The sequence below is a fragment of the Halichoerus grypus genome, chromosome 5, assembly GCF_964656455.1.
Source record: "Halichoerus grypus chromosome 5, mHalGry1.hap1.1, whole genome shotgun sequence".
Taxonomy (NCBI): Eukaryota; Metazoa; Chordata; class Mammalia; order Carnivora; family Phocidae; genus Halichoerus; species Halichoerus grypus.
The window spans coordinates 69,814,700-69,841,988 of NC_135716.1; the positions used below are offsets into that span (position 1 = coordinate 69,814,700).

The 27,289-nt window shown below is 42.1% G+C and overlaps 1 protein-coding gene across 3 annotated transcripts in view; it reads left to right on the forward strand.

Moving 5' to 3' along the window:
• The first annotated feature begins 1,268 nt into the window (after positions 1-1,268).
• Positions 1,269-27,289, forward strand: part of CA8 (carbonic anhydrase 8) — a 91,813-nt gene continuing 65,792 nt past the window's right edge. For 2 of the 3 annotated variants that reach the window (XM_078072361.1, XM_078072362.1), the window contains exons 1-3: positions 1,269-1,676; positions 2,850-3,041; positions 14,134-14,258. In XM_078072361.1, coding sequence (XP_077928487.1) covers positions 1,577-1,676; positions 2,850-3,041; positions 14,134-14,258 — 417 coding nt within the window. In that variant the 5' untranslated portion in view covers positions 1,269-1,576. The remainder of the gene's footprint in view (positions 1,677-2,849; positions 3,042-14,133; positions 14,259-27,289) is intronic. The other variant, XM_078072363.1, reaches the window with a different exon arrangement.

Consider the following 27,289-nt stretch of genomic DNA (forward strand, 5'->3'; position numbering starts at 1 on the left):
GTACAGAGCATATAAAAACAAATTCTGCTTTGTTGAATCACAGACCTGTACCTCTGAAACAAAGAATACATTATATATTAAGAAAAAAAAAAAAGAAGATAGCAGGAAGGGAAAAATGAAGGGGGGGGAATCGGAGGGGGAGACGAACCATGAGAGACTATGGACTGAGAAATAAACTGAGGGTTCCAGAGGGGAGGGGGGTGGGGGATGGGTTAGCCTGGTGATGGGTATTAAAGAGGGCACGTACTGAATGGAGCACTGGGTGTTACACGCAAACAATGAATCATGGAACACCACATCAAAAACTAATGATGTAATGTATGGTGATTAACATAACATAAAAAAAAAAGTTAAAAAAGAAAACAAAAAACCCCCCAAAAAACAAATTCTGCTTAAGGTCCAAATCTGAGCTTCTAAAAATACGGAGTTAACCCGATCAGGGGTTATTAGCTGGGGCTTTTAAAACGCATTGAAACACGGGGCTTAAGGGATTAAGTCATTGGGAAGTCCGTTTAAGAGGTAACAGTGCGACCTCTTAGGATCAGGGAAGTTCCTGTTTGTTATGCAATGTGTGCATTTCATTATTTACACGATTTCACGAGGCGTTTGGGAGCTGTGTACACAGCAAGCTGTACTTGCAACAGCACCCCAGACTCTGAAACTAATACCAAACACCCTTTCTTTATTGCTTGTCAGTACTCTTGCTTTTGAGATAATTTATTTTAGGGAAAAAAATCTCCAAATTATATCCACTCCTCTGGATTAAAACAATTTTGTCTTACATGTTTTAGGAACTACAAGTTTCTTGGAAATTTTTCCATTCTCCTTTCCACCGTCCTTTAAGGACGAAGGATAAAGTAAATAGCCAATAATAAAAATTCAGAGTGGGAAACTTCTTCCAGGGTCTTCCCAGCCCTCTCTTTTCTCTTACCCATGGCAATTAATCTCTCTCCTTCCCGACCCACCCCTCCACTTTTTTTTTTTTGGTACTTCCTGTAGGAAAGCCGAAAGTTAATAAGGTAGAAAGCCCCGGGTCTAGGGCCTGCACACACGGGTCCTTGGGCGATTCGCAGGCTTCTGGAAGGTAAGCGTGGGAGAGCCGGGAGTGGGGAGCCAACCCCGCAGGTAGGGCGACCCGGCTTCCGAAGTTTCCCCTGTGGGGCCGGTAGCCCCAGGCCCTTTCCCTCCTGTCCAGCCCCCGGCGCCGGGGCCACCGAGCGAAGGGGGCGGATCCTCCCGTGCCAGACACGCCCCGGTCGTGTTTATAATCCGCCCGCTGCAGCTCCTGGAGCTGCGGTTCCCCTCGCGCTCCGCCGGGACTCGGGACGCGCGCTCCCTGCCCCGGCCGCCCGAAAACTCCGGCCCAGCCCGCTCCCGCCTCGCTCCCGCCTCGCGCCCGCTCGCGCGCTCACACCCACACGCGCGCGCTGACACTCACACACTAGCGCACTCGCACCCCCACGCGCTCCCGCTCGGCCTCACACTCCCACGCGCTCACACTCCCACTCCTGCCCGCTTCCCTGCTGCCGCGCAGGCACCTCGGGCGAGAGCGCCGAGGGGACCCACGGCCTTTCCCATGGCTGACCTGAGCTTCATCGAAGATTCCGTCGCCTTCCCGGAGAAGGAAGAGGATGAAGAGGAAGAGGAGGAGGGGGTGGAGTGGGGCTACGAAGAAGGTAACCGGCCGCGAGTCGGGTGGGGAGTCCGGGGTCCCGGGCGCCGCGTGTGCGTCCCGCCGAGCGCCGAGTCCCTGCAGCTCTCGCGCGCTCCCAGCACTGCCGCGTCTCCTCTTTCCCACGTGCGTCTCTGTCGCTTTCCCGCTCCCCAGGCCCGATTTGGGGCCGAAGTGGCCGCAGGCAGAGCGGTCGTGCCCGCCACCTGCGTTCGGGTCGGGGAGCCGGGCCGTGCTGCCGCGCAGCAGTTGGCACCTGCGGCCATCCGGAGGGCCGGCCTTACGCTGCGCCTGGAACCCTTGTGTGTACTGAGTGCCCGCGAAGAGCTGCGTTACTCAGCACCTTAGGTACACAGTGTTACCGAAACTATTCGTTTCTTGCTTGCTGTGCGGACCCTGCTGGGGGAAAGCATTCTTGCCACTACTCTTTGCGTGAAGGGTACTAACAGTGTTCAACTCCAAAGAAGCCCCAAATTTCAAGCTGAATCAGTGGGCTTGGTCGGAAGGGGGTTGACTTTTAAAAAGTTTTGTTTGCTCCATTTATCGCGGAAGATGTAGGACTCGTAATAGACCACTGGTGCTCCTAATTGACCACTGGTTCTGATGTCGAAACAAATGGGAATTTATAATTTTATAAAATATGCTAAGAGAATATATGTATATATTGTATGATTATATCGGTGTGCGTATATATGCATATGCCCACTTCAGAATTGCTGTATTTGCATTTCTGATAAGAGGTGTTTATTCACTAGCATCAGATTTATGGTTTTTGGCACTCATCAAGCAAGTTCAGAGTTTCAGGTATTTCTCAAGTACTGCATGTAATTGAACTAATGAGCCGAGGAAATTTTTGTGGAACTATTGATTCTTTTTCAGTCACTTAAAGATGACCTAAATTTCCTAGAATCAGGTATTATTACATCTATGTGGACAAAGACAAATAGAATATTTTGTTAGTACAATACTTTGTGTGTGGTATTTGATAGCATTATATCATTGAAAATATGAATGCAGAAATTCATACACATTTACCATACTTCATCTGTAAAGAAAGAATAGTCATAACTTTAATAATGTCAAGGATCATAAACAGTGTCTAAACTAGCTTTTACATGTTAAATTTTGTTGGAACTTTCTTTTAACCTGTTCTAAATTTGCTTTATTTTGTGCTTAGGTGTTGAGTGGGGCTTGGTGTTTCCTGATGCTAATGGGGAATACCAGTCTCCCATTAACTTAAACTCTAGAGAAGCTAGATATGACCCCTCACTGCTGGATGTCCGCCTCTCCCCAAATTATGTGGTCTGCCGAGACTGTGAAGTCACCAACGATGGACATACCATTCAGGTTATCCTGAAGTCAAAATCAGGTATATTAGAAGATGCTTTTGCATGCCTTTGTAAATTAGAAGTTCTTATGGAGCTATTGAATTGATTTGGCTTATATGACTTTAAAGGTAGAATTAACATACTACCATTATCAGGATAGCTTAGTATACTATAAAATGCATTTCTAAAACGTTTTTGAAAGGATAAAAGGATGAAATTATGGAGGTGGTAGTTTGGTTGTGTTATATGATTCCTGGAACAACCTTAGTTGATCAACTGAAACTTTGTGAGATTTAAGGAAAAGTATATGCAGGTGTACTAATCTGCATTTTGTCCTGAATCGTTCATTAGCTTAATTCATTTAGAAAATTAAAATTTTCTGTTTCACTGCTTTGTAAAACTAAAGATTAGGATTTATTGACATAATCTGGCATTCGAGATAGACTTCTCAAATTAATTATCTCTACTATATTAATGTGGCAAGGATTTTAATAGCAATCAAAAACATTCTCTAACCTTAGTATAAAAGATTTAAATGGCCAACAAAACTCTTGTTTGTATTTATTTTTAGCTCTTCCTCTCCCCTTTGAACCTGTTTGAGATGGATTTGAAATGTTTTATGGAAAAGGTGTTGGAAATTATCAAGGAAATTGACTTAAATGTAGGGGAGAAGAAAGGAGAATTTTTTAAAAATTAGCATTATATTATGCTTTTCTTAGTGAATAGTTGGATTTCTCTCTTGGAAGGAATATAAAGTTAGAGTATGTTGGAATATAAAATTAGAGTATGTTGAAATATTAGGAAGTACTAATGAACAGAGATCACCTGTACTCAAAATTAATTCTGAATCAATACTTTGATATTTCAAACCATAAACTTTTCAGGTTTATTATTTGACAGGGCAGGCATTGATTTTCAACTATGGAATTTTTGTTTTAAAACTCATTGTGAATGTTCCCGAACTTTAATTTAGAATCTACGAGCTAGTTAGTCATAGATTCATGTAGTCTTCCCTGATGTTCTCAGTTGAGTTAAGGTATGGGCATCATCCCAAACAGATCCTAGGTGTTATTATATGTAGTCAAAGAGAGACAGCTTCAGATGTAAATTTGAACTTAAATAAGATTTTTTGGGGGGGGCTATCCATGAGGGACATTAGGTATTATTTTTAAACTATAGTAAAATTATTAAATGCTGACTGTCTTGGTTTATAAAAAGCATATTAATGTAATAAATGTGTGTTGGTGTGTTGACATGCCTTTGTATTTTTGGAAATAAACATTTATATATCTATAGAACAAAAATGCATTTCACATCAGGCACCGTGGTGAGTCTGTATGTGTAGACAAAGGCATAAGACCGTTCTCGAGGATTCATAGTTTAGTGAAAAGAGAGTCCTTTAAAGTATTAGTATAAAGATGTTATGGAAGAGTTATGAAATATGGAAGCATGGAGGAATGACTGAGTACAAATACTCTCTGCTCTAAGATCCAATTTACTTGATCAAATTGAATTTAACATTTCTTTCTGGTACCTTCTCAAACATTCACGATTTTCCTTGGCCCCTTCACTCATTCCCAAAACAGAGACTATCAAGCAGTGCCTCAACTCTCTAACCACAAGGTTTTTCCCTTGCAGTCCAGTCCCCTCCATCCTCCACCCCTGACCAGCAGGGGAGAGCTCTCTGTCCCAGCCTAATTTGGATACACATGTTCCAGACCCCTTACTCCTGCCTCCTTGGAGAGCTTGCACCTTTAGATGCCGGGTCTCCTTTCTGCTGCTGGAATAATGTCTTCTTCGTTGTTTCTGCCTTTTCCATATTTCTCAAACTTAAAAAAGAAGGGACAAAAAATACCATGTGTGGACCATTTATTTTCCTAGGATATTTAAGCTTTTCAAAGGAGTAGTCTGCAAGCCCCGAACACCCTGTCCTTCATTTATTTAATTCAAGGGTTATCTTTATCAAAATAGGATATACACATAATTTAAATAGTTGACTTGTGCTATATGTTGTTTCTCTCTGCCCCTGGTGAGACCCTACCCCCCAGGCCCCAGCTAAAACTTTCTGCCCTGGTGACAACCATGTTCAATTCTTAGCTACTTCTCCTGTCTCCATCCCTTATGGATAGGTTCATACCGTCCTCCTTTGACATTTAAGATATCTGTGAACTCCCTGCTATGGGAATGAGGCTGGTTCTCTTACTACCCTCCGCCATCATGGTTTGCCCCTCTGTTGTCCCTGTATACTTAAGTTACAGTTTTTCTTTAAATTCTCAGTATTTTTATCACTATGACCGTGTAGCTGTTGTTTCCAGCTGAGACTATATTCTCTTTCCTTTATTGAACAGTGTGGAGTTTTTCTCCCCTGGAGTTAATGCAGTCTTGTTTATTTATTTTCTTATTTTATCTATCATGATCTTATTTCCAGACTCTGACAGATGGCACAGCTACACTGAGAAGTCCCTCCCTTCCTTCCTTTGGTCCTTCCCAGCTCCCCTTGGAGGCCTCTCCCTTCTTCTGCCCCTCTGGATCACTTGATCTCTAGGCCTGCCCTCTAGCCATCACCTGCAGCTCCCTGGACCTTATGCCTAGGAGGTCCCTTTGCTTATCTCCCGTGTCCAATACCATGTTTCCTGAATGCTGGGCAGCCACTTTCGAAGTTGATCCCTCATTTCAAGGAGTTTCTTGGTTTATTCCCTCCTATAGTCCATCTTCCAGTAACTTCCTGAGGAGAAGGGCATGTGAGGGCTAATGTTTGGATACCTGTATGTCTCTGTGCTGGGTGCTTGGTGGGCCTTTTGATCAGGATAACTGTGTCTTCCATTTCTTAGAAATTTTCTTACATTATGTAATTGATAAGTTCTCTGTTTTTCCTTTATTCTTTCATAACTCCTCTGTTTTTGTCTTTTTGTTCTACTTCCTGGTAGATTTCCTCAACTTACATCTTTTAGTCTTTTTTTTTTTTTTTTTTTTTTAAGATTTTTATTTATTTGACAGAGAGAGACAGCGAGAGAGGGAACACAAGCAGGGGGAGTGGGAGAGGGAGAAGCAGACTTCCCGCTGAGCAGGGAGCCCGATGCGGGGCTTGATCCCAGGACCATGGGATCATGACCTGAGCTGAAGGCAGACACTTAACAACTGAGCCACCCAGGCGCCCCGCTTTTGGTCTTTCTATTAAACTTTTATTTCGTGCTCTTACGTTTTTTACTTCTAAAAAAGCTGTGCTTCTTCTATAATTTTTCTTAGTTGTTCAAGTACAGCTTCTGCTATTTATTTTATAAATGCAGACTCTTTTTCCATTGTTTTCTGTATTGCTTTTTTTTTTTTCTGTTCTTTCTGTGTCTCTGTTGATTCTGGGTTTTTCTATTTGTTTGGTCTCTCTCTTTAAGATGGGAGTTCTTCTCAAATGTTTAGTTATCTTTGGCTCTTTGTTCATATTTAAGAATGAGTCTAAAAATTGGATTAGAAGCTCTGTGCACATGGGCAGGGATTGTGATCTGGTGGATATCACAGTAATGTGATCATGTAAGGATCTGGCCATGTTGTAGAAGGAACTTCTGTAGGCCATGTTACCCATTTTCCTGGAGAAAGGGATGTGGGGGCTCACACCTGACTGTCAGCATTCTGGCTGTTGACCCACAGGCAAAAGAGTCGAACCAGAGTGGCACATTTGTTACAGTTGATGAACCTGTGTTGACACATCATTATCACCTAAAACTTAAAGTTTACATCAGGGTTCACTCCTGGTGTTGTACATTCTGTGGACTTCCACAAATGTATAATGGCATGTCTCCACCAGTATACTGTCCTACAGAATAGTTTCATCATCTTAAAACTCCTCTGTGCTCTTCCTACTCTTTCCTTCCCCTCTCCAGCTCCTGGCAATCACCGATCTTTTTACCATCACCATAGTTCTGCATTTTTCAGAATGTCATATAGTTGGAAGCGTACATTGACTTCTTCCACTTAGCAATTTGCATTGGCTTCTTTTACTGGTTTTCTCTGGCTTGCAAAGATGTAATCTTTGTTTTACCTACCTGCTTTGGATCAGGTAAATAGAAATCAAGCCCCCAACCTGCCCTCAAGAAGATTACAGTGGTGGATTATGAAAGATAGATGTATAGGAAGAGATGATTTTGGGCTGCCATTATTAGGGGAGGATGGGCAGAGGAAGTAGCATTTGCAGTGATCACTGAAGAGTGAAGAGCATTTGGATGGGGAAGATTGGACTATATGGGAAGAGAGGGCAACAAGCAGAAAAGACATAGCGATTTGAAGGTCTAGACGTTGGATGAGGAAAAGTGAATCTGAAGTGTATCTGGAAGAAAAGATTGATTCATGGTAAATGAGATTAATATATACATCGAGAGGCTGTGTTGGAGCAAACTCATGAGGGATCTTGGATCAAGTCTAAAGAGTATAACCTTTTTTTTTTCCTGTAAAATATGTTGTTTTAGGAAAATTCACCGGGCCATAGTGAGTAAGACGGGACCTGGAAGAGAGGGGGCGCTGCTGTAGGCAGTGCTAGTGGGAAATCAGGGATGACACGGAGAGAGTTCTGAGATGCCATCCACAGGAAGTCGGTGTCTGGCCATGTGGAACAGGGGTGACGAGGGACCCGTTGGGAGGATGCGCTGGGTAGGAGCCCCGGGACTGGACCACGCTTTGGGTTCCCGTCACTGTGCTTCGCCCTCTGCTCTCAGCATCTTTCAAGGTGACAGAGTGCCTCTTAACGTGGAGTTGAGCCGAGCTTCACATTCCGGGTCCTGGGATCTCCTGGAGTACGGAGAACGTTATTCAGGCTGCCGCATCTGTCATTTAATCTCTCTGTCGGACCCGTGAATCAGTGTAACACAGGAATTGCCACGTTTAGTGTACACGACCCTAAATCAGACACGATACAGCGGTATAAAGAGTAGCTTAAGTATAAAAATATAACTGTAGATTTCTAGCCCGAGTGGTTGGATACTTACTCAAGTCATGAGAGAGTGTGAGACTGGCCAAGCTTCTGCAATAGAATGTCATTCCATTTCATGACAAGCTGTGTTAAGGGTAATGACATTTTTAATGGGCCATTGGTATGGGAGAAATTGCTAATCAGGATGGGTCATTTGTGCCCTTCGCTGTAACTTATTATAGAAACCCTAATTAGACAGTTTACTTCTGGGTCTTTTCTAATTCTCAATATTAAATTTAGGCTAGATTACTGTTATTATTAATCATACTTTTTTTTTTTTTCAAAAACGACAACTTTTTTGTAGTGCCTTGCTGATTTAAAGATGAAGTTGTCAAAAATATCTTAAAATTATTTTCACTTACGAAGTGGCTCTGTATTGTTTACTTACATGAGATGTCAGGGTTGAATTTCTTTATGATTGTCCTTATCATTAGCTAACTTTGGGGGTCTTGCATTACCTGGACAGTTGCCTTAATCTGCTTCCCTTCGCTTATGCAGACCCAGGCTAACTGGCCTCCTCCCCATACTGCCCATGTTATCCCCGCTCTTAAGAGCTGACAATATTCGTTCTTTAATATGAAATGAAACTGTAGGTTAGAAGCTAAAGGCAGTAAAAGAATTGATTTTTTGCTTTTAAGATTTCAAATGCTTTTTAGAAGAACTAATTTATACTATTTTTGGAACGTTTTGTGAATACATTTTGGATTCCTTAGAAGTTAAACTGAAGTTATAAAATCTTTAGACCCATCGAGAATGAACTGTTTGGGTCTTTAGGGACGTTTGAGGGACGCATCAGGGACCATTAACAGTTTCCCTCCATGTTGGAGATACGGCTCTGGTGGACTCTGTCTCTGGGCCTCACCATCTGTGCTTGGGTTATGACAGCCTAGTAGTTAGGCTTGCGCTTTGCTGGTCCACTGTCCATGAAGGTATGGGAATAACACTTTATTTTTTTATTTTTTAAAGATTATTTATTTATTTATTTGACAGAGAGAGAGAGAGAGCACAAGCAGAGGGAACAGGAGAGGGAGAAGCAGTCTCCCAGCTGAGCAGGGAGCCCGATAGGGGGCTTGATCCCAGGACCCTGGGATCATGACCTGAGCCAAAGGCAGAGGCTTAACCAACTGAGCCACCCAGGCACCCCGGGAATAACATTTTAAAATGTAGAAGATATTAGTCCTCTGCTTAAAAGCTGTTGGTGATTCCCTCTGTGATAAACTCCCAGCTCTTAGGCATAGCCTACAAGTCCCTTCCTGGTGCTTGCATCTTGAAGCCTACTTTTATTCTCCTGAAATAGACCCAGGCCTTTCTCAGCCCCTTCTCTCTGCTTGGAATGTACTTACTCACTTCCCTTAGCTTCCTCTTCCAGACTGCTTAGTGATCTCCTCTGGAAAGTCTTCTCTGATCTTCCGATGCCACCGTGGTTCTGGCATGGCCCTTGCTTGGTGCTCTCCTGGTTCCTTCGCACTTTCCCTTACTGCTCCTCATGTTTAAATGACAGTATTAAGTTTCTTAAGCACTGAGAATGTCCAGCCAGCACAGAGACTGTGTCCTTGTTTTTACCTCCTTGGTGGGCACCACAGGGCTGGGCATGGAGTCCAGCTTTAAATGTGGGTTGAACTCAAATGAAATGAGGGGGGATAAGCCTTGATCAACAGCCTTTGAACTATCTGGCAAATTTGTTTTTGGCAAAGGCTTATGGAAGCTTAGCTAGATTTAGGTAAATGCATATATATCATGTCTTTATGGGGTTCTCAGATTTTGCAGAGGCTTCTGAAAGGAGCTCTTTTTATATGTATAAGCATAACAGCCGTGCCTATTAAAGAGCATTAAAGAAAAAGCAGCTAGTGGTAGTGGTAGTGGTTTATTTTATATTCTTTCCACAAGTGTGTTATTCTAAGGAAGTGCAGCGTGTCATCAGTGGGAGTTTCATGTTGTTTTACCGTAATTTTATTGAACATAATGACATCACAACTAATAAACCTACCACATGGTGACAAAATATCACTCAGCAAAATTTGATGCTCATAAATGTAGGAAAAGTGCACCCCTTTTGGTATGACTAGTTTTCTTATTAAAAAAATAAGCTGTGAGGGGCGCCTGGGTGGCTCAGTCGTTAAGCGTCTGCCTTCAGCTCAGGTCATGATTCCAGGGTCCTGGGATCGAGCCCCGCATCCGGCTCCCTGCTCAGCGGGAGGCCTGCTTCTCCCTCTCCCACTCCCCCTGCTTGTGTTCCCTCTCTCGCTGTGTCTCTCTCTGTCAAATAAATAAATAAAATCTTTAAAAAAAAAAAAATAAGCTGTGAAAAGGGAGAATAATGCTTTAAGAGGATGTTGCCAAATGGGTAAAACAGAGGTACTATTTATTTTTAGTCTATCAATGCAATCATTCTTGGGGGATGAACAGGTAATGCTTTTAGCTGGCACCTCATAAAATTCTGAATTCAGTATTTTGTTATTTTTTATGGCTTTGTACAGCCATGTGATTTTAGTGTGGTTTAACTTTGGACTATTCATCTGCAGCAAAAGCAAAAGGTACCCGGAGCCTTGATTGCTGGCTGAAAGCGGCGTCTTTGTCACCTCTCCCTGGGGACCAGGCCTGGGCAAAAGGCTTCCCTTCTTTGCGTTTATTTTTCAACCCAGTGGAGTGTAAGACCTGTGAGGGTCTTATTTCATTATAATTTTATTGAACATAATGGCATCACAGCTAACAAATCTGCCAGGCGGTGACCAAATACCACTCAGCAAAATGTTGATCTTGATAAACGTGCGAATTTTCATTTCACTCTAATAGAATGTAAGATCCATGAGGCTAGTGAATGTTGTCGTTTTAGCCAAGTCAGTATATCTTAAGCATTTAATGTGGTACCTGGTATAAAAATATTAGTTGAAAGGATGAGTAAATGAAGCCCTGTGGGCCTGGAACTGCTCCCTGTCAACACATAAATTGGTGCAGTTTGAGTTTCTAGGGCTTTTAAAATAGCAGCTCTGTCTTCAAGTTCTAAACTAAAGGCTTGATTCCTAGGAAAGAAATACTGGGCATCGATCAGATGGGCGTTGTATTTTGGGGCCCTGAATTCACTGTCAAGGTCACTTTCCTCTGTTTCTATAGGAAAGTATGGGTAGACGGCTCTATACCAGCTCAGAAATATGGTGCGCTTCTGTGCGTGCGCCCTACAAAGAGGTTTGGGGGAAAGATTTTATAAATCCTCTTTTCCATGTCACATGTGCTTCCATTCACAGTGCTGACCTTTCTTTTTCCTCAGCAACGCGGAGCTAAGCCTCCTCTAAGACAATTTCCACCTTCTGTTGAAAGTAGAGTGTTAGGGGGGCGCCTGGGTGGCTCAGTCGGTTAAGCGTCTACCTTCGGCTCAGATCATCATCCCGGGGTCCTGGGATCGAGCCCCGCATCGGGCCCTCTGCTCCACGGGAAGCCTGCTTCTCCCTCTCCCTTTGCCTGCTCCTGTTCTCTCACTATCTCTGTCTCTCTCTCAAATAAATAAATAAATAAATAAATGAAATCTTTAAAAAAAAAAAAAAAAAGTGGAGTGTTAGGGAACTGGCCCCCACACCTCAGGTCAGGCCCTCGCTGCCCCGCTGAGGGGAGCGTGGGGAGTGTTTTCGAGTTCTGATGGTGGAGGCCGGGGTGTGGCACGGGATGTTACAAGAAGCTTTTTCCCATGGATTCTTTTTGGTTTGGGAGGTGGGGTACATTCCACCTCTGGGAGTGGGTACAGTCCAGACTTCCTTCCTGGTTTTTCTTAAGACCAACATCGGGCAGCCAGTGGGAAAGGAGTGATTTTTTGAGGTTATTTACAAACTGTGGCATTGCTTGTTGAAATACAAGCGTTTCATCCACAGTGTGGATGGTTATTGGAGAGCATGCCGTGTGCTTGCTCTGCAGTTTGGGATATCTGTAAACCTTTGTGATCCACGTGTTCACTTTTTTTTGTTTGTTTGTTTTGGGAAATAGGATGAGGTGTAGTACTCAAAGGAGGGACTGCAGTTTAGAAACCCAGGCTTAAAGAACTCATTGTTTTTTTCAGTTCTGGCTCACAGACGCAGAGATTTGAATTTCCCTGTCCTGTCTCAGGGTGAGATGTGGGTCAGAAGATTGGAGTTCCAGGCTCCTGGAGCTGGCTAGCTGGGTGCCCCAGGGCAGGTCACTCTTGAACTGTCCCAGCCACACTTTCTCCCCTGTTCATTGGGATGGGGACACTGACTGACCCCTCCAATTTTTTTTTTTTAAAGATTGATTTATCTGAGAGAAAGAGAGAGAGAGGGGTTAAGCAGAAGGGGCAGGGAGAGGAAGAATCTCAAGCAGACTCTGCACTGAGCGCAGAGCCTGATGTGGGGCTCGATGTCACGACCCTGAGATCACGACCTGAGCTGAAACCAAGAGTTGGATGTGTAACCGACTGCGCCACCCAGGCGCTCCTGACCCCTCTGATTTGTTGTACAACTTAAAATAAGACCAAGCACGAAGAAAACCTAAAAATCGTGTGTGAGATAGTGTTATCCTAACGGCCATGTGTCTCACTTCCTTTCCCCCTGGAGAGGAAAATTACAGTTGTGTTCTGCTGCTTGATGCTCTTTTTCTTCTTTGAGCTGGCAGAAAGCATAGAACCACACATATAGGGTACTTTTCGTAAGGACTTCACGGCATTCATTTGTGCAATAGCCTCACGTCTCCATCTGTTTTCTGTCTCTGTCTTCGTTTTCCTTTTGCTCTTCTTTCTGATTTATGCCTTCTGGCTGGATGACAGGTACTTGATGTAAGAAGCCTTAAATTCTTGGAACAAGTGATTAGAAGAAGAACCAGCCAAACAAATAAATCTTGCCACACCAATTCCCTTTCCTGTCCTTTAGGGTTTAGGGTAAGGCTGAACACAGGCCCGTTCCCCTGTGCGGCACTCAGCTCTGGGCATACTGCTTCCTCCGCAATGCCAGCCCAAGTGTGAGTGCCCCTCTCTTTCAGAGACTGCTTCCTGGGGGAGGGGATAAATTTTGTCAGCTCCTGGACTAAAAATAACTTATAATTCTTAGCTGATACCATTTAGAATTTAGGTACCATAAAATAACTTATAATTCTTAGCTGATACCAATTAGGTTTTTTTTTTTAAAGGTTTTATTTATTTATTTTAGAGAAAGAGCCAGCACGAGCGGGAGGGGCAGAGGGAGAGGGAAAGAGAGAATATCAAGCAGACTCCATGCTGAGTGGGGAACCCACCGCGGGGCTAGACCCCAGGACCCTGAGATCATGACCTCAACCGAAACCAAGAGTCGGACGCTCAACCAACTGTGCCACTCAGGCGCCCCTAGAATTCACAGTTTTTATAGGAAAAATGCAGACAGTCTTCATCTGTGTCAAAATTGGTCATTTGTAACGAATGAAGTTTTTCTCTATGACATCAGGGTGTGTTTAACTAAGGAAAGTGTTTTATTGCCTCAAGGCAGATTCTTTTACACAAATGTATCTTTTATCATCCTTTAGAGTGCTCTTGTTTGGGACAAAGTTCTGGGTCCTATCCAGAAATAAGAAATAGAGGCAGGGCCCTGTAGAACAAATGTTAACATTTTCCCCCCAAATGTTAACATTTTAAATATTGTTAATATTTTATCATAATTTTATTTCATTTGCATTTCTGTGGTACTAAATGGTAAATAAGTGTGATTTTGTTTTCGAAAAATCATATTGGTGTGAACATTCTTTTCAAGGGTAATTTTGTTAGCTTACACTTATTCTCTGAATTGAAAGTATGGTACAGATGGATGATCTGTAAACAAGGTTTAATTTATTGATTGGTCGATAGCAAATTGTTGGTCAGTCTGGGACGTAAACCCTGTCCTTGTCTCCTGAGTAGTGCTAAGTGTAAGTCTCAGGGAGATAGGTCCTCTGTGTCTTCTTTGTCTACTCCTTTACCTGAAACACAAGAAGTTGATGGTATGCAATATTACCAAGTATTTCAGAGTTTTTGAACTTTACTGTATCAGTATGATAGTGTGAATGCTTCCCACAGTTAGAATATATTTCTCATTTTGGCCATATGAATTTAATCTTTAGAGCTCACAAGAGCTTTCTGTCAAAAAACGTCCCCCATGTTTATTCTACAGTATTCTGCTGTACTGATGAATATGTTTTCTGTTATTTAAACAGAACTTACTTTCTCTTTTCAGTTCTGTCAGGAGGTCCATTGCCTCAAGGGCATGAATTTGAACTGTATGAAGTTAGATTTCATTGGGGGAGAGAAAACCAGCGTGGTTCTGAGCACACAGTTAATTTCAAAGCTTTTCCCATGGAGGTAAGAATAACAAATCATGTTGTAAAAATCTTATTGTTTATGTAAAGTATTCAGCGATTTACTGAGAATGGTTGAGTTTAGAAGTAGGTATATAGCATTTAAATTTTATCAATTTATATTAAAATAACAAAGTACTTAAGGAAATGTATGCTTGGGCAGCAAATGACACTTCCCATCAACTTTGGTGAGCTTGGAGAATGCACACGGGCAATTGGCCACAAAGGTAAACTACACTATTAAGTTTCATTTCAGTATTGTTAATGTTCTAAAAATTCTGCTGCCTCTGCGAATTCAGTAGGTCATTTTTGTAGATGCTACGAATAGATGATAAACTGAAAACCAATAACTTTTGGAGAAATCTCAACATTAGTCAAAAGTCTAGTTTAGCTCTGATTAAAATTGGTAAGTTGGTTTTATTCACCCCAGGCAATTACAGAGAGAGAGAGAGAAGGAGATTTTTAAGGTGTCATTCTTTTGTCTGAAGAATTCCTTCTCCACTTACCTTCTTAGTCAATTCCTACTCTTTCTTCAATACCTAGTTGAGGTATCCTTTCTTCCATGGGACTTTTTCTGAGTCCCTTCCCTAAGCAGAATTAAGTGCTCCCTCTTCTGTGTGCCCAGCATACTTGACACATTGGGGCCATGGCACTCATGGATTGTAACCTTTAGTGTCTACACTTTCACTGATCCTGTGGGTTCCCGTTATGGACCAAAGTGTTGGTGCCTCTCCCCCTTCCCCCCCAGGTGTATGTTGAATATGATGGTATTAGGAGGTGGGGCCTTTGGGATGTAATTAGGGTTAGATGAGGTCACCAGGGTGGAGTCCTCATGAATGGAATTAGTGCCCTTATAAGAGTCCAGAGAGAGCTTGTTCTTCCCTGCTCATTGCCATGTGAGGGCACGACAAGAAGATGGCTGCCTGCAATCCAGGAAGTGGGTCCTCACCAGACATCAGTTCTACCAGCCTCTTGATCTTGGATCGCTCAACCTCCAGAACTGTGAGAAATAAATGCCGTGTAAGCCACCCCGTCAGTGGTCGTTTGTTATAACGGCCCACGTTGACTAAGCTGAAAAAAAGTCTCCCTCCCATTCTTCTCTCTCTTTTTTTTTAAAGATTTTATTTATTTATTTGACAGAGAGCGACATAGCAAGAGAGGGAACACAAGCAGGGGAAGTGGGAGAGGGAGAAGCAGGCTTCCCATGGAGCACAGAGCCCGATGCGGGGCTCGATCCCAGGACCCTGGGATCATGACCTGAGCTGAAGGCAGACGCTTAATGACTGAGCCACCCAGGCGCCCCCGCATTCTTCTCTTTACACTCATCATTCATCCACTGCTGGGTACTCAAGAGACAGTCCGTGTTGGTGAACTTCAGGCGATGTCGCTGTTGGTCCAGGCCTTGTTTATGTGTCTTCCTGTAAGGACCCACAGTTCTCTCCAGGAAATAGCATTTCGGTGGCGCATAGCAGTATATTTTGGGGGCCATTGGGGTGCCGGTCTTCGTTCTCTATTGTTCCCAACTGCCTGTATCCTTAAGTATGGAATTGAACATGGCTAGATACTGTGTCCAGTCCCACGTCAGTGACTGAAAATCACTGTTGTATATTTCCTATAAGTGATACATGTACTTCATAGAATCAAGGTAGAGGAAGTATTTCTCCATATTACTTTAATTACAATTTTTAAAAAGTGCCTTTGGAATCTCAGGATATCCCTTTCATTAAAAAAGACTTGAATGCTTTTTTTTTTTTTTAAGATTTTATTTATTTATTTGAGAGAGAGAGAGAGAGAGACAGAGCATGAATGGGGGCAGAGGCAGAGGGAGAAGCAGGCTCCCCTGCTTCTCCGTTGTGGGGCTCGATCCCAGGACTCTGGGATCATGACCTTAACCCAGACGCTTAACCCACTGAGCCACCCAGGTGCCTCAAGACTCGAGTCTTAAAAGTGAAATATTAAGTGTTTTAAGGAAGGAGGGGAAGGGGAATCGGTTGCAGTAAGTTGGGAAGCACCTGAGTATGTGATTGCGGATTGTGATAAAGGCCTTGATGAGGACAGTCAGGACTTCATATGTTACCATTCTAGGGACTTTTTTTTCTCAGTGCCTACAGACATCCTTTCACTTGTATTACCTTAAAACAATTCTGCCCTGTCTCTGTGTCACTTCTGGCTACTGCACTGTCCTTACCCAACATGAGAAGGAAAAGCGCACACCAGGATGCATCAGAGAGGAGAGAGGACTCAAAGCGGTCCAAAACAGTGCAACCTGCAGGGTAGGGGAGGGCAGAGTGAGGGGCTGGAGGACACTGATGGGCAGGGCTGCTTTGGGTTTGAAAGACTGTTTCATCGTTTCCTCTTGACCCATCTTCAAAGAGGGAGAGATGGGAGTAATTGGGTAGGCAACAGCTTCTGGGCGAGAATTTAGTGGCTTTGCTTGCGACACACAGAATTTACAGCCTTGGGAAAGCTTAATTAGATTAAGCGAGTCAGTGGTGTGTGCTTTTTGCTCTGTGGTCGAATAGAATTTCCAGACCACATGTTCAGACTGGTCCTGTTACTTGGTGGCATTTTAACTGCTCTGGTCCATTAAACACAGGTAATGGTTTGTTTTGAGTAAAGATTAAATTCCGATAGGCTTTGTTTCTGCAGAAATATTTATATTTAGGATAATGGAATTACTGGCTGTAATTTTTCCAAAATAGGTGATGAATAATATTTATATTCTTTGTTATCCCAGATTATCCCTGATTCAGTCCTAGAGAAAATACTTGTATCATCATCCAGTGTTTGTTTAGTGCTCTATCCTACTGAGTGCATAAATGCAGGGGCTGTGCAGAAGTAGAGGGAGAGATCTACAAGCCACGTGTTTTCTGTTTAGTTTGTTTTGCTTTGTTTTCATGGAGGCTGTGAATACTGAGCTGGGTTTTATTTTATTTCTTTTAAAGATTTTATTTATTATTTGAGAGAGAGCGAGCGAGAGAGAGCATGAGCAGTGGGGAGGGGCAGAGGGAGAGGGAGAAGCAGACTCCCCACTGAGCACAGAGCCTGATGCGGGGCTCAGTCCCAGGACCCCGAGATCATGACCTGAGCCGAAAGCGGACACTTAACTGACTGAGCCACCCGGGCGCCCCTGAGCTGGGTTTTAAGGAAGAGAGGGTTCACATGGTGTGCTGAAAGAGAGAAGAGACAGACGTCACGTAGAATAGTCCAGGAGGGAATGAGAAGGCTAACGTGGAGATAGGTAGGTAACTTGCCATTGGTCCCCTGGTCCTGAACTGCCCTCAAGGGCCACCTTGGAGACAAGGGCCACCTTGCCAATAGAATAGTGGAGAGTGAGGGGATCAGGTAGGTACCTTCTTGAGTATGTGATTAAAAAAAGTTTTAAGGCCCTTTCCATATTTTATTTGCATTTTAAGACTAACTTTAATTTCCAGATCATATATGTATACATATTTCCTTTTTGTTTTTAAAGATTTATTTATTTATTTGAGGGGGGGAGGGGCAGAGGAAGAGAGAATCTTAAGCAGGCTCCACACTGAGCGCAGAGCCCAATGCAGGTCTCCATTCCACATCCCTGAGAACAGCACCTGAGCCGAAACCAAGAGTTAGCTGCTTAACCGACTGTGCCACCCCGGCACCCCAACATATTTCGTTTTTATTGATTTTGTTTAAACTTAAATGGATGGCTTACTAAACATTGTAAACAAATAATTACCATGTCTGTTACATGTAACACAGGAATGGCTTCTAACAGTAGTTCATCAACCTCCTTCAACTTTTTAAAATTACAAATACAGTAAAAACGATCCTGAATATATTTTTGATACTACTAGTAGCCAGCATCCACATCATTTCCAAAAATTAACAGTTTGTGACTTTAAACAATTTAAACCGCAGCTCTCTCGTTAAGCAAGATGGATAAAGCAGGCCACTTCTGTTTTTTCTTCTTGCAGTTTTTAGTTTTGAGAAACACACGAGCTTCCACGGCATCTGACATTCTCACTATGCTTTCATCTTGTAAACCTGGATTCTATTATTAATACTCGAGGTTTATGCTTACATGACAGTGCCTTAGCAAGAGAAAAATAAACTGTACTGCATTTTTCTTCCTGTTACCTGAAAACCTAATGGGCTTGCATGTATTAACTATATTCTTACAAATGTCTGAGTCATGTCTACCAGCTGGAATTCTTTTACTTAGTGTGCAGATATTTTGCATCATGGTATTTCATCAGGAAGGCAACAGGAATAGAAGGTTGCTGATTTAAGAGATCCAGTCAAACTTAGTTCTTGTGTCTTTGTCCTTCTGGTGGCCGCAGAAGCTTCATACCTTCTTTGGACATCACTAGATACTATAGCTCTTAAAGTCCAACTTCAATGCTCTATGAATTGTGCCATTTTGCTCACAGTGGTGTGCTCTGTGCATCCACCATACTACCGGAATTATTTATTTTCCCATTAATTTTTGTTACAAATCTAACTGATAGAGGAATTTCTGAGTATTGAGGTTCACATTTGACTTTCAGGCTGTATATTCTGTTTTTGTCTCTTGTCTGAGAAGACTGTCAGCTTCTCTGTGACTTCGACGTAGCCTAACTTTGTGGCCTGTATAGCTCTTGGAAATTATGATTAATCTTTACACATGAATCGCTACTTTCATACTTCTGTGGAAGAGTGCTTCCCAGGCATTTAGATTTTATGCTGGAGCAGTAAATTAAAAAAAAAAAAATTAGGGGAGTCTGGGTGGCTCAGTCAGTAAAGCATCTGACTCTTGATTTTGGCTCAAGTCACGATCTTGGGGTCATGGGATCGAGCTCCACGTCGGGCTCCGTGCTCAGCACTGAGTCTGCTTGGGTTTCTCTCCCTCTACCCCTCCCCCTGCTCTTTCTCGCAAATAAATAAATAAGTAAGTCTTCAAAAAAAAATTAGAGGAGGGGGAAACCAATAGTGTGGCCAAGTTTTATTTTTTCTAAATAAGAACATATTAACTGTACTGTCCCTATCATTTTATAGAGAGAACATCTTTACTAGCTAAATGTAGGAAGGATGCAGTCTGAGAATAAACATAGACTGTAAGTTGAACAGATTCTAACTTTTAAAAAACTCACTATGTTAGTTCTATTTTCTCATTTCACTGAAGATGAATGATAGTCTTGTCAGGATGGGCACTGGTCCTGCCCACAGACCAGCAGGAGATCATGCATGGTGGGTCTGTCTTTCTGGCCCTGTGGGCCTGAAAGTTTATAATTGGAGAGTGAACTACCAAGAAAGAGCATATTGTAGGACACATGCTTATCTTTATATTGCATATTTAAAGAGCAGCCATTGCTGAAAGGGTTCAGTGGTAACTGAGCCACATACCAGCTGTTTATGGGAAGTGGAAGTTGAGTGCATTAGGTAAATATTTAAAAAAAAGAAAAAGTAAGTTTGATTGTGTGCAGAGCAGGATTCTTCAGTTGCAAAGAGTCTAGGCCTTGGTTGCAAAATAGGCCAACAAAACATTGTGAAGAATGTTATCTCATGATATAGTGGCAATTCTGAACATTACATTCCCCACCCTCCAAGTCCCAGGTCTCCCAGTGATCCTATATTTCTCTTTCCTTTTCAGGCAAATACTAGTGTCTGCCATTTAAGTTTTCTTTTAGTAAAAATGATCTGGCCTTTTGCTTCGCCGCCTCCCAAGTCATTTGTGTATTCGCCTGACTGAAAGACATGTATCTTGTATTCATTTATTTTACTACTCTGGGAAGATACCAGGAAGAGTTTGCCTGGTTAACAGTGAAATGAGGATCTTTTCAAGTTACATTATTTCCATTATTTCCATGGATAGCTCAAGTAGAGCTTCATGTTTGTGAATCGCTTCCAAATTAGAGACTTCATTCACTTTCCTTGACTTCAGTGAGAGAACGTGATGAGATCAGATCTATGAGATATATAATCATTATTATTATTTTTTAATAAGATATATAATTAATTTATTTTCAAAAGGAGCTTTAGAGCTCACCCAGCACAAACTCCTGTTTAACATAGGAGAAATCTGAAGCTCCAAAAGGTTAAGGGTCACAGGGCAACTTACCGGAAGCCATAATGTATACAGCCTGGGTAGAGAAGGGGGTATTTTGCTTAATTAAATATTCCATTTAAGAAAGAATTATCCTTTAATATTGGTCTTGTCTCTAATAGGTTAGATCAAAAGAGACAACACAACAGTCTTTGTCTCCCTACCTCCCCCCACACACCCCGGTGAGGGGCTTCTGTGTCTCCATGCACCCGCATTCAGAGGTGGGCATGTCCTACCTTGTGTAGGATTGTAGCGAAGCTGTGGCGTGGGGCCCTGGCTTTACAGCCTATGAAGACAAAACTCAGTGGCTCCGTGAAGGTACAGGACTGTGGTGTCACGAAGGTGGAATCCTTGCTGCCCCCTGGGGCTTGGGGTGGGTTTAATGGATTCTGTAGTCCCCCCACTTTGCCGGGGTGCTCACCAAGGTCTGGAGGAGAAGGAGACTAGCTCAGGGTCGTACACCTAGGAAATGGCAGAGGCCACACGACACCTGTGAACTGCCTTCTCCAAGGGGTGCTTTTTTTCTTTCCCACTTTTCAAAGCTAATTCTTACTGGGAAAATCAATAATAGTGTTGAGATTTTATTTGCAATGGTAGTTAATAGTTTGGATTGAGGTTGCTTTAGGAGAAGAAAAGGGAGGACGAGTAAAGACTGATGACTAAAGGAAATGATTCAAAATTTGAATGTTCAGTTTCTCTGGGAAGTTTTATTATTTTGACCAGAAAAAGGAACAAACTGTCAATATAATGATTATTATGATTATAATTTGGCATCCTGGAATCTTCCACGGGGCCAGCAGAATGAGCCTCATGAAAGACAGATGAAGGAGTTAGAACCTTGTGCTATGGCCTTTCTGTGGTCATAATTGTGGAAACTCCCTCTCACATCTGGGTAAAAAAATAAAAACAAATTTCCTGTTTCCTGAATTCTGATGAACACTTGCATTTTTACTCCATAAAAATCACAGTTCCTGCTTTGATTTAGCATGTTTATTTTCTCATTTATGAAAATGTATTTAGTGTAGAAACTTCACAGTTTACTGAATAGAAAATAAATTACAGTGTTGAACAAACAGAAATGTTCTTTTAGCTGTACCACATGATGTGGCAATCTGCCACTCCCACTTAGAAATAGAAGTGTATAAGGCCAACTTGACCTTTGAGCAGTCTTTGAACTTACCTTTGATTTTATATTTGTAAATTTTTTTTAGTAGATTTTTCTTTGTTGTTTGAAGATGTATAAAATGTTTTTGGCAAACTAAATTTGAAAGAATGCTTTATATGTATATTTTTACAACGTAAGGCAAATTTGTACAAAATGAAAAATTGTTTTTGTAAATGTATATGATATATAATTTAATTTATAGGTGGTTATAGACTTGCAGATTGAAAATATTTTAAATTGGGTTCTAACAGATCTAAATTCTACAATAAAACATATCTCCTTAATATGTCTTCAGATAGGGGCACCTGTGTGGCTCAGTTGGTTAAGCTTCCAACTCTTGATCTCGGCTCAAGCCATGATCTCAGAGTTGTGAGATCGATCCCTGTGTCAGGCTCCCTGCTAGGCGTGGAGCCTGCTTAAGATTCTCTCTCTCCATCTCTCTCTGTCCCTTTCCCACCCTCTAAAAAAATAGTCTTCAGATAAAAAATAGACTCTGATTTAAATATATAGTCCGTAACCAAGTGGCCATCTTTAAAATAACTCACTTCCGTCTGTTCATCCATTTGTCCGTCTGTTGTTTGTTCATCCATCCATCCATGCATCCATGCATCTGATCAAGTGTTTCTTTGGAATCTACTGTTCATGCTCTGGGCTAAGTGATAGGGAGATAACAATGAGTGGGAAAGACAACAAGTAGGGTTTATTACACTGGGGAAGTCCAAATGTAGTGTATGGGAGTTGTCTCCTCCCACGGCCCCCCCACCCCCCCAAATCGGTGAGCGTTTAAATCAGTTGTGTTCATGACAGTTAAAGGGCATCATTCCCTCTATCCTGTCAATGCAATATGCAGACTCTGGCTGTCAGAAGCTAATTAGAGGAAGGTTTTGAAGTCACTTGTTAGAAAGCAGATACATTATTTGAGATGTAAATGATTGTCAACCAAACAAAATATTTATCGACTAGTATGTGAAAGGCACTGTTTTAGGTGTAACGCTGCTACAGGGTTAATTTAACTGCCATAACTTAACATAATTAGGCTCACTGAGACCCATGATAGGAAAGTTTTGATGGTGAGGGGAAAGTTAAGAAAGGTCTTAGGTTCTGGAAAGCTGCTGGAGAACCCAGGCCATTTATTGGTGGGACTATGTGGGAGGGGGGTCAGAGTGCTCAGGTTGGTGAAAGCTTAGGCTGGGAAGGCAGAAAAACCAGGACTGAGATCCCAGCTCTGCGACCTTGGGCAAACTACTGAACTTCTTATAGCCTTGATGTTCCTGTCTATGTAAGGGGCTCGAAACTAGCTCAGAGGTTGGCAAGGAGTAAACCTTTTCGTATATTAGAAAGGTATTATTATCCCTATTATTATGTTATTCCTGTGATTCGGAAGAGATGGGGGGACATCAAAGGGGCAATTGTAGTTGTGATGATAAAAACCTAGTGGAAATATCCTGAGGGGAAAACAGAAGGGTTTTTTTTTTATTGTTGTTGTTGTTTTTTGTTACTACATAGACTATGAATGAAGAAAAAATTTGAAGTCTTTTGTTTTCTTTAAAATCCCTGTTCCCCCCTTTACTTGAATATATTATCCTCTACAAGTCTGGTCAATATGATATTTCCTGAGACATCTTTTTATGATTATTATGTGTGTATATGCAGTAGAATTTATATCAGCTTATTTTGTAGTGAAAATAAAATATTTCCTGTGTAAGGTTGTTGAGTAATGGTATGATAAAACTTCTAATCAAACAAAAGAATATTAAGAGATTTTTAACTCTGTAAGATCTTAATTAGTATAAAAGCTATGTAAGTTTGTTTTGTTCTGTTTTTTATATTTAAGAATGACCGCTTAAGGGGTGGCCCTGGGTGGCTCAGTTGGTGAAGGGTCTGCCTTCGGCTCAGGTCATGATCACAAGGTCCTGGGACTGAGCCCCGCATCAGGCTCCTTGCTCAGCAGGGAGTCTGCTTCTCCCTCTCCCTCTGCAGCTCACTGTGCTTGCTCTCTCTCTCAAAAAAAAAAAAAAGAATGACCACTTAAAATGGCGCAGTGATGTTGGTAAGAGAATTGTGCCCTGGCTACAGCTTTGCTGTGCTTGTATACATTTTTTTTTCTTTTAGCTTCTTAGGATGCCACGCAACAGGAGCTCCCGATGGAATCCTAGAACAACATGCCATGAGCCCTTTGGGAAACTGGAATTTTTGGTGCCCTGGTTTTCCAAGAGGAAGCCTGCTCTGGTGATGGGTACTGTCAGTGAGGGAGAGCCACACTCATTCCGCTTCACCGTGGGGTTTGCTGTGGGACTTATGTGTGGCCATTTCAGCCCCATTCCTGCGCTGGTACATAAGGATAATACAGTTGCACCTACCCTTATGAAACTTAGGGAGAGACTATAAAAATTAACGGGGTTAATACTGGAGGCACCAGCCACTTAAGTGTCTCATACGGTGGTTTAAACACAATCTGGTGTTCACTTAAAGTACTTTGTAAAAGCATTTTAAGGGCATAATTAGCTGTATTGGATGTAAATGTTGTAATTTATGACAGTATAGTTGTTTTTTTTTTTTTTTAGAAGCCTTGAATAGAAAAGAAATCCAGATTTTAAACTGTTGAATGTAAACATTAGGTCCAGAAGGAACATTTATGCTTGTAAAGGCTGACAGATGAAAGATGAACCTATTTTTCATCAATTAATGTTTTCACTTGGGGACCCTGAGGCAAGTATGTTCTCCAAACACAGCTTAACGAGTCACTTAGAGCTCTGGGCGCTAGAGCTTATTCAGTGGAACCGATTTATTTGGCTTCAGCGTTAATGTATTTGTCGCGAACATTCTTCGATGAGTTCTCTAAATTGATGAGTTCTCTGAGGAGATCCATAAAGGGATCCCTTTCTCCAGCCTGAGTTTTGAACAGATTAGGAAATAGGGTATTATTAGAGTCATCATACAGAGAACAGAATGTCACCTGTATCGTGACTAGAATGATAGTGGAGACATAGTTTAGTGTGAAAGAGAAAAGGCTCTGCCCATTCAGTTGCAGGCAAGGGGAGGAGGTGAGAGGGAGGACAGAGCTGATAGTGGTGGGGGAGGTTCCAGGTAGGGTTTATTAGCCTGCTCTGTAAGGGTAGCTCAAATTTCAAAAGAGGAAGAAAAAAAGAGGAGTTAGTTGAAGGAGTGTGGAGGAAGGCCAGTCCCGTTTAGGGAAAATCCCTCTTTATAGGAACCGGGAACAGGGAAGAGGCATTTCCTGTTAATAAGACAAGACTCTTCAAAATTCTCCCTCGTACTTTTTAAAATTCAATGGCACTCGACACAGGAGACACCTACGTTTTGGGAATCAGTGGAGGAAGTTCTGTTTCCTTTTATTGTAGGTTTGCTCATTTTAACCATCTGGGACCAAATCATTCCCTTTTTGCTTGCTGCTCCTTTGTACCGAAGATAGTCACACAGTTTCCCACTTTCTAGAACGAGCTGGGAGATGGAGTGAGCAAGGATTTTGATGCATGTGCAGGATTTAATTTTTTTCTTTCTAATTTACTTGGGTGGGTTTTCGCCCAACGCAACATCTCACTTGGGCCAGTCACTGTTTAAACCAAAGCTATAGTTGTATTTACATATATAAATAACTGTTCACTTTTCAAAAATGGTGAGCTGGTTCCAGGGCTTAGATTATTAATCCTGTTCCAAATTTGGGTTGTACAGCGCTGGAACTATTTTGCAATAATTTTTAAGAACAAATGTCACTTACCCACCTTGTCACGGAGAACAAATATCACAGATTTTTATCAGTGGGCATTGTTTCTAATTAACTTATTAGCCCTGATGTGCTTTAATGGTGCTCCCAATCTTGCTGTTTTCCAGCCGATCTAGAGCTTGCAGTGTCGGTCAGTGGCTTGGGTCTGGAATAAAGACTGTACCATTAGTAATGTCTGCTACCTTTTCCTCTGCTGAGCTCCAGGGGGTACCTCCTTTGAGGCTTTCCCTTCTAGAGGCTGGCTTCCCCATGAGCAAGTGAAAGGAAAGCTACGACTGGGTTTTGAGCCTCTTAGGAAGGCAAGATGGTAGAGTGGTGTGTACCATTCAGTTAGCCAACATTTGTTAGGGGTCTGTATTTAAAGCCAAACCCTGTGAGATACACAACATGTAAGACAACAGCATTTGTATTTAATGACTCTGTAGTGTGGTTGGAAGAGGTGGAATTAAGATAAAAACGTGTGAAGAGATAATTGGAGGGTTAGATTTAAAACGATTCAAAACACACTTGGGGCAGCTGTTATGTATTTGCTGCTGTGTGTGGTGCTGATATATGAAAAATAACCCACGTCTAGAAGAAGTTTGTATTCCCAACAGGGTGACAGACCCATTAAAAATGGCTGTTATGGGGCACCTGGGTGGCTCAGTCGGTTGGATGGCCAACTCTTGATTTTGGCTCAGGTCATGATCTCGGGGTCTTGGGATCGAGCCCTGCATCAGGCTTTGTGCTCCTTGGGGAGTCTGATTGAGATTCTTTCTCTTCCTCTGCCCCTCTCCCCCTAAAATAAATGAATAAATAAATTCTTTAAAAATGGCTATTATGTGTGAAAAAATCTTTAGAGGATAACATATAAAAGGGGACACATATCATAGAATAGTGGATTTCTGCTGGACTCAGAGAAAGCTATGGAAAAGAATGGATTTTGGAGCTGGGCCTTGACAACTTGGTAGGAAACAAATGATATGGAAAAGGAAGAGGTGGACGCAAGGCTTGTCATAAAGGACAAGTGGAATAGGGCTTGATGAGTGATTTGAAAAGGCCAATGTGCTGAGAAATGGAACTTGAGTAATTGAAATAGTCGTGGACAATTAATAGGAAAATGAGGGAATCAGAAAGTGAAGTACCACAGTAGGGAGAGGCTGATGAATTTGGGTTAATAAATGATACTATTTTAACAAGCGGCACTTGACTCAATTACATCCCTATTGCTTTTAATCCCAGAACACTCTCAAATTAGGTAAAAAAACAGCACAAGTTGGGGTTGCAGTTCCTTGAAAGGTTGTAAAGGTGCTCTCATCTGTAGGTAAGATGAAGAGAGAAAAATATGTGAAATTCTCTTTAGCCTTACACAATTTGAGTCTTAATGAAAGCAGGGCTAAGCTTTCTCTACACAACAGGAGAGTGCATTACACGGAGGATTGCCACATTTTAGTTTGTGTTTATTGTTAATTGGAGTTGATTTGTTTTCTCAGGGAAATAATTTTCAGCCTTGGGATTTTCATCCCCTCTCTTTAGTTTGATAGTCTGAAAGCATGGATCTTCACTGGGTAGCATGTATTTCTGCCCTCGTTTTCCTAGGCAACACCTAGCAGAACCTCTCCTTTCTAGTGGTGTTTTTGAAGAGACTTTCTCTTGATATCTGTGCTCCTTGGAATTGCTATAGTTTGCCCTTATCACTTGCTGTTTCCAGAGTGACTCCTCCTCCTACCTTTCCTCTGGCCATGTTATTTTTTAACATAGGTGTCCGTGCCCTGTCAGTGCCCCGATGGCTCTCAGAAGTTTCTGTATTTTAAAAATTAAAGTGGCAGAAATAGAAAGGATATTGACCAGGAAACACATACAAGAAAGTGCATGAGGTTAAGTGGATAGTTACATTTCCATATGTCTAAATTTTATTAGAGACTTGATTTTGAGTTCGGTGCGAAACCGTATTTGTGCAAACAGCACAGAATTTTGTTTTAGGCTATTAAGATTGGCATTACTGGCGTTACTGGTGTGGTGAGCCAGAAGACTCTGGAGAACTAGACTTTGTGCTTCTCGATACCAGTCAAATTTGAACTGCCT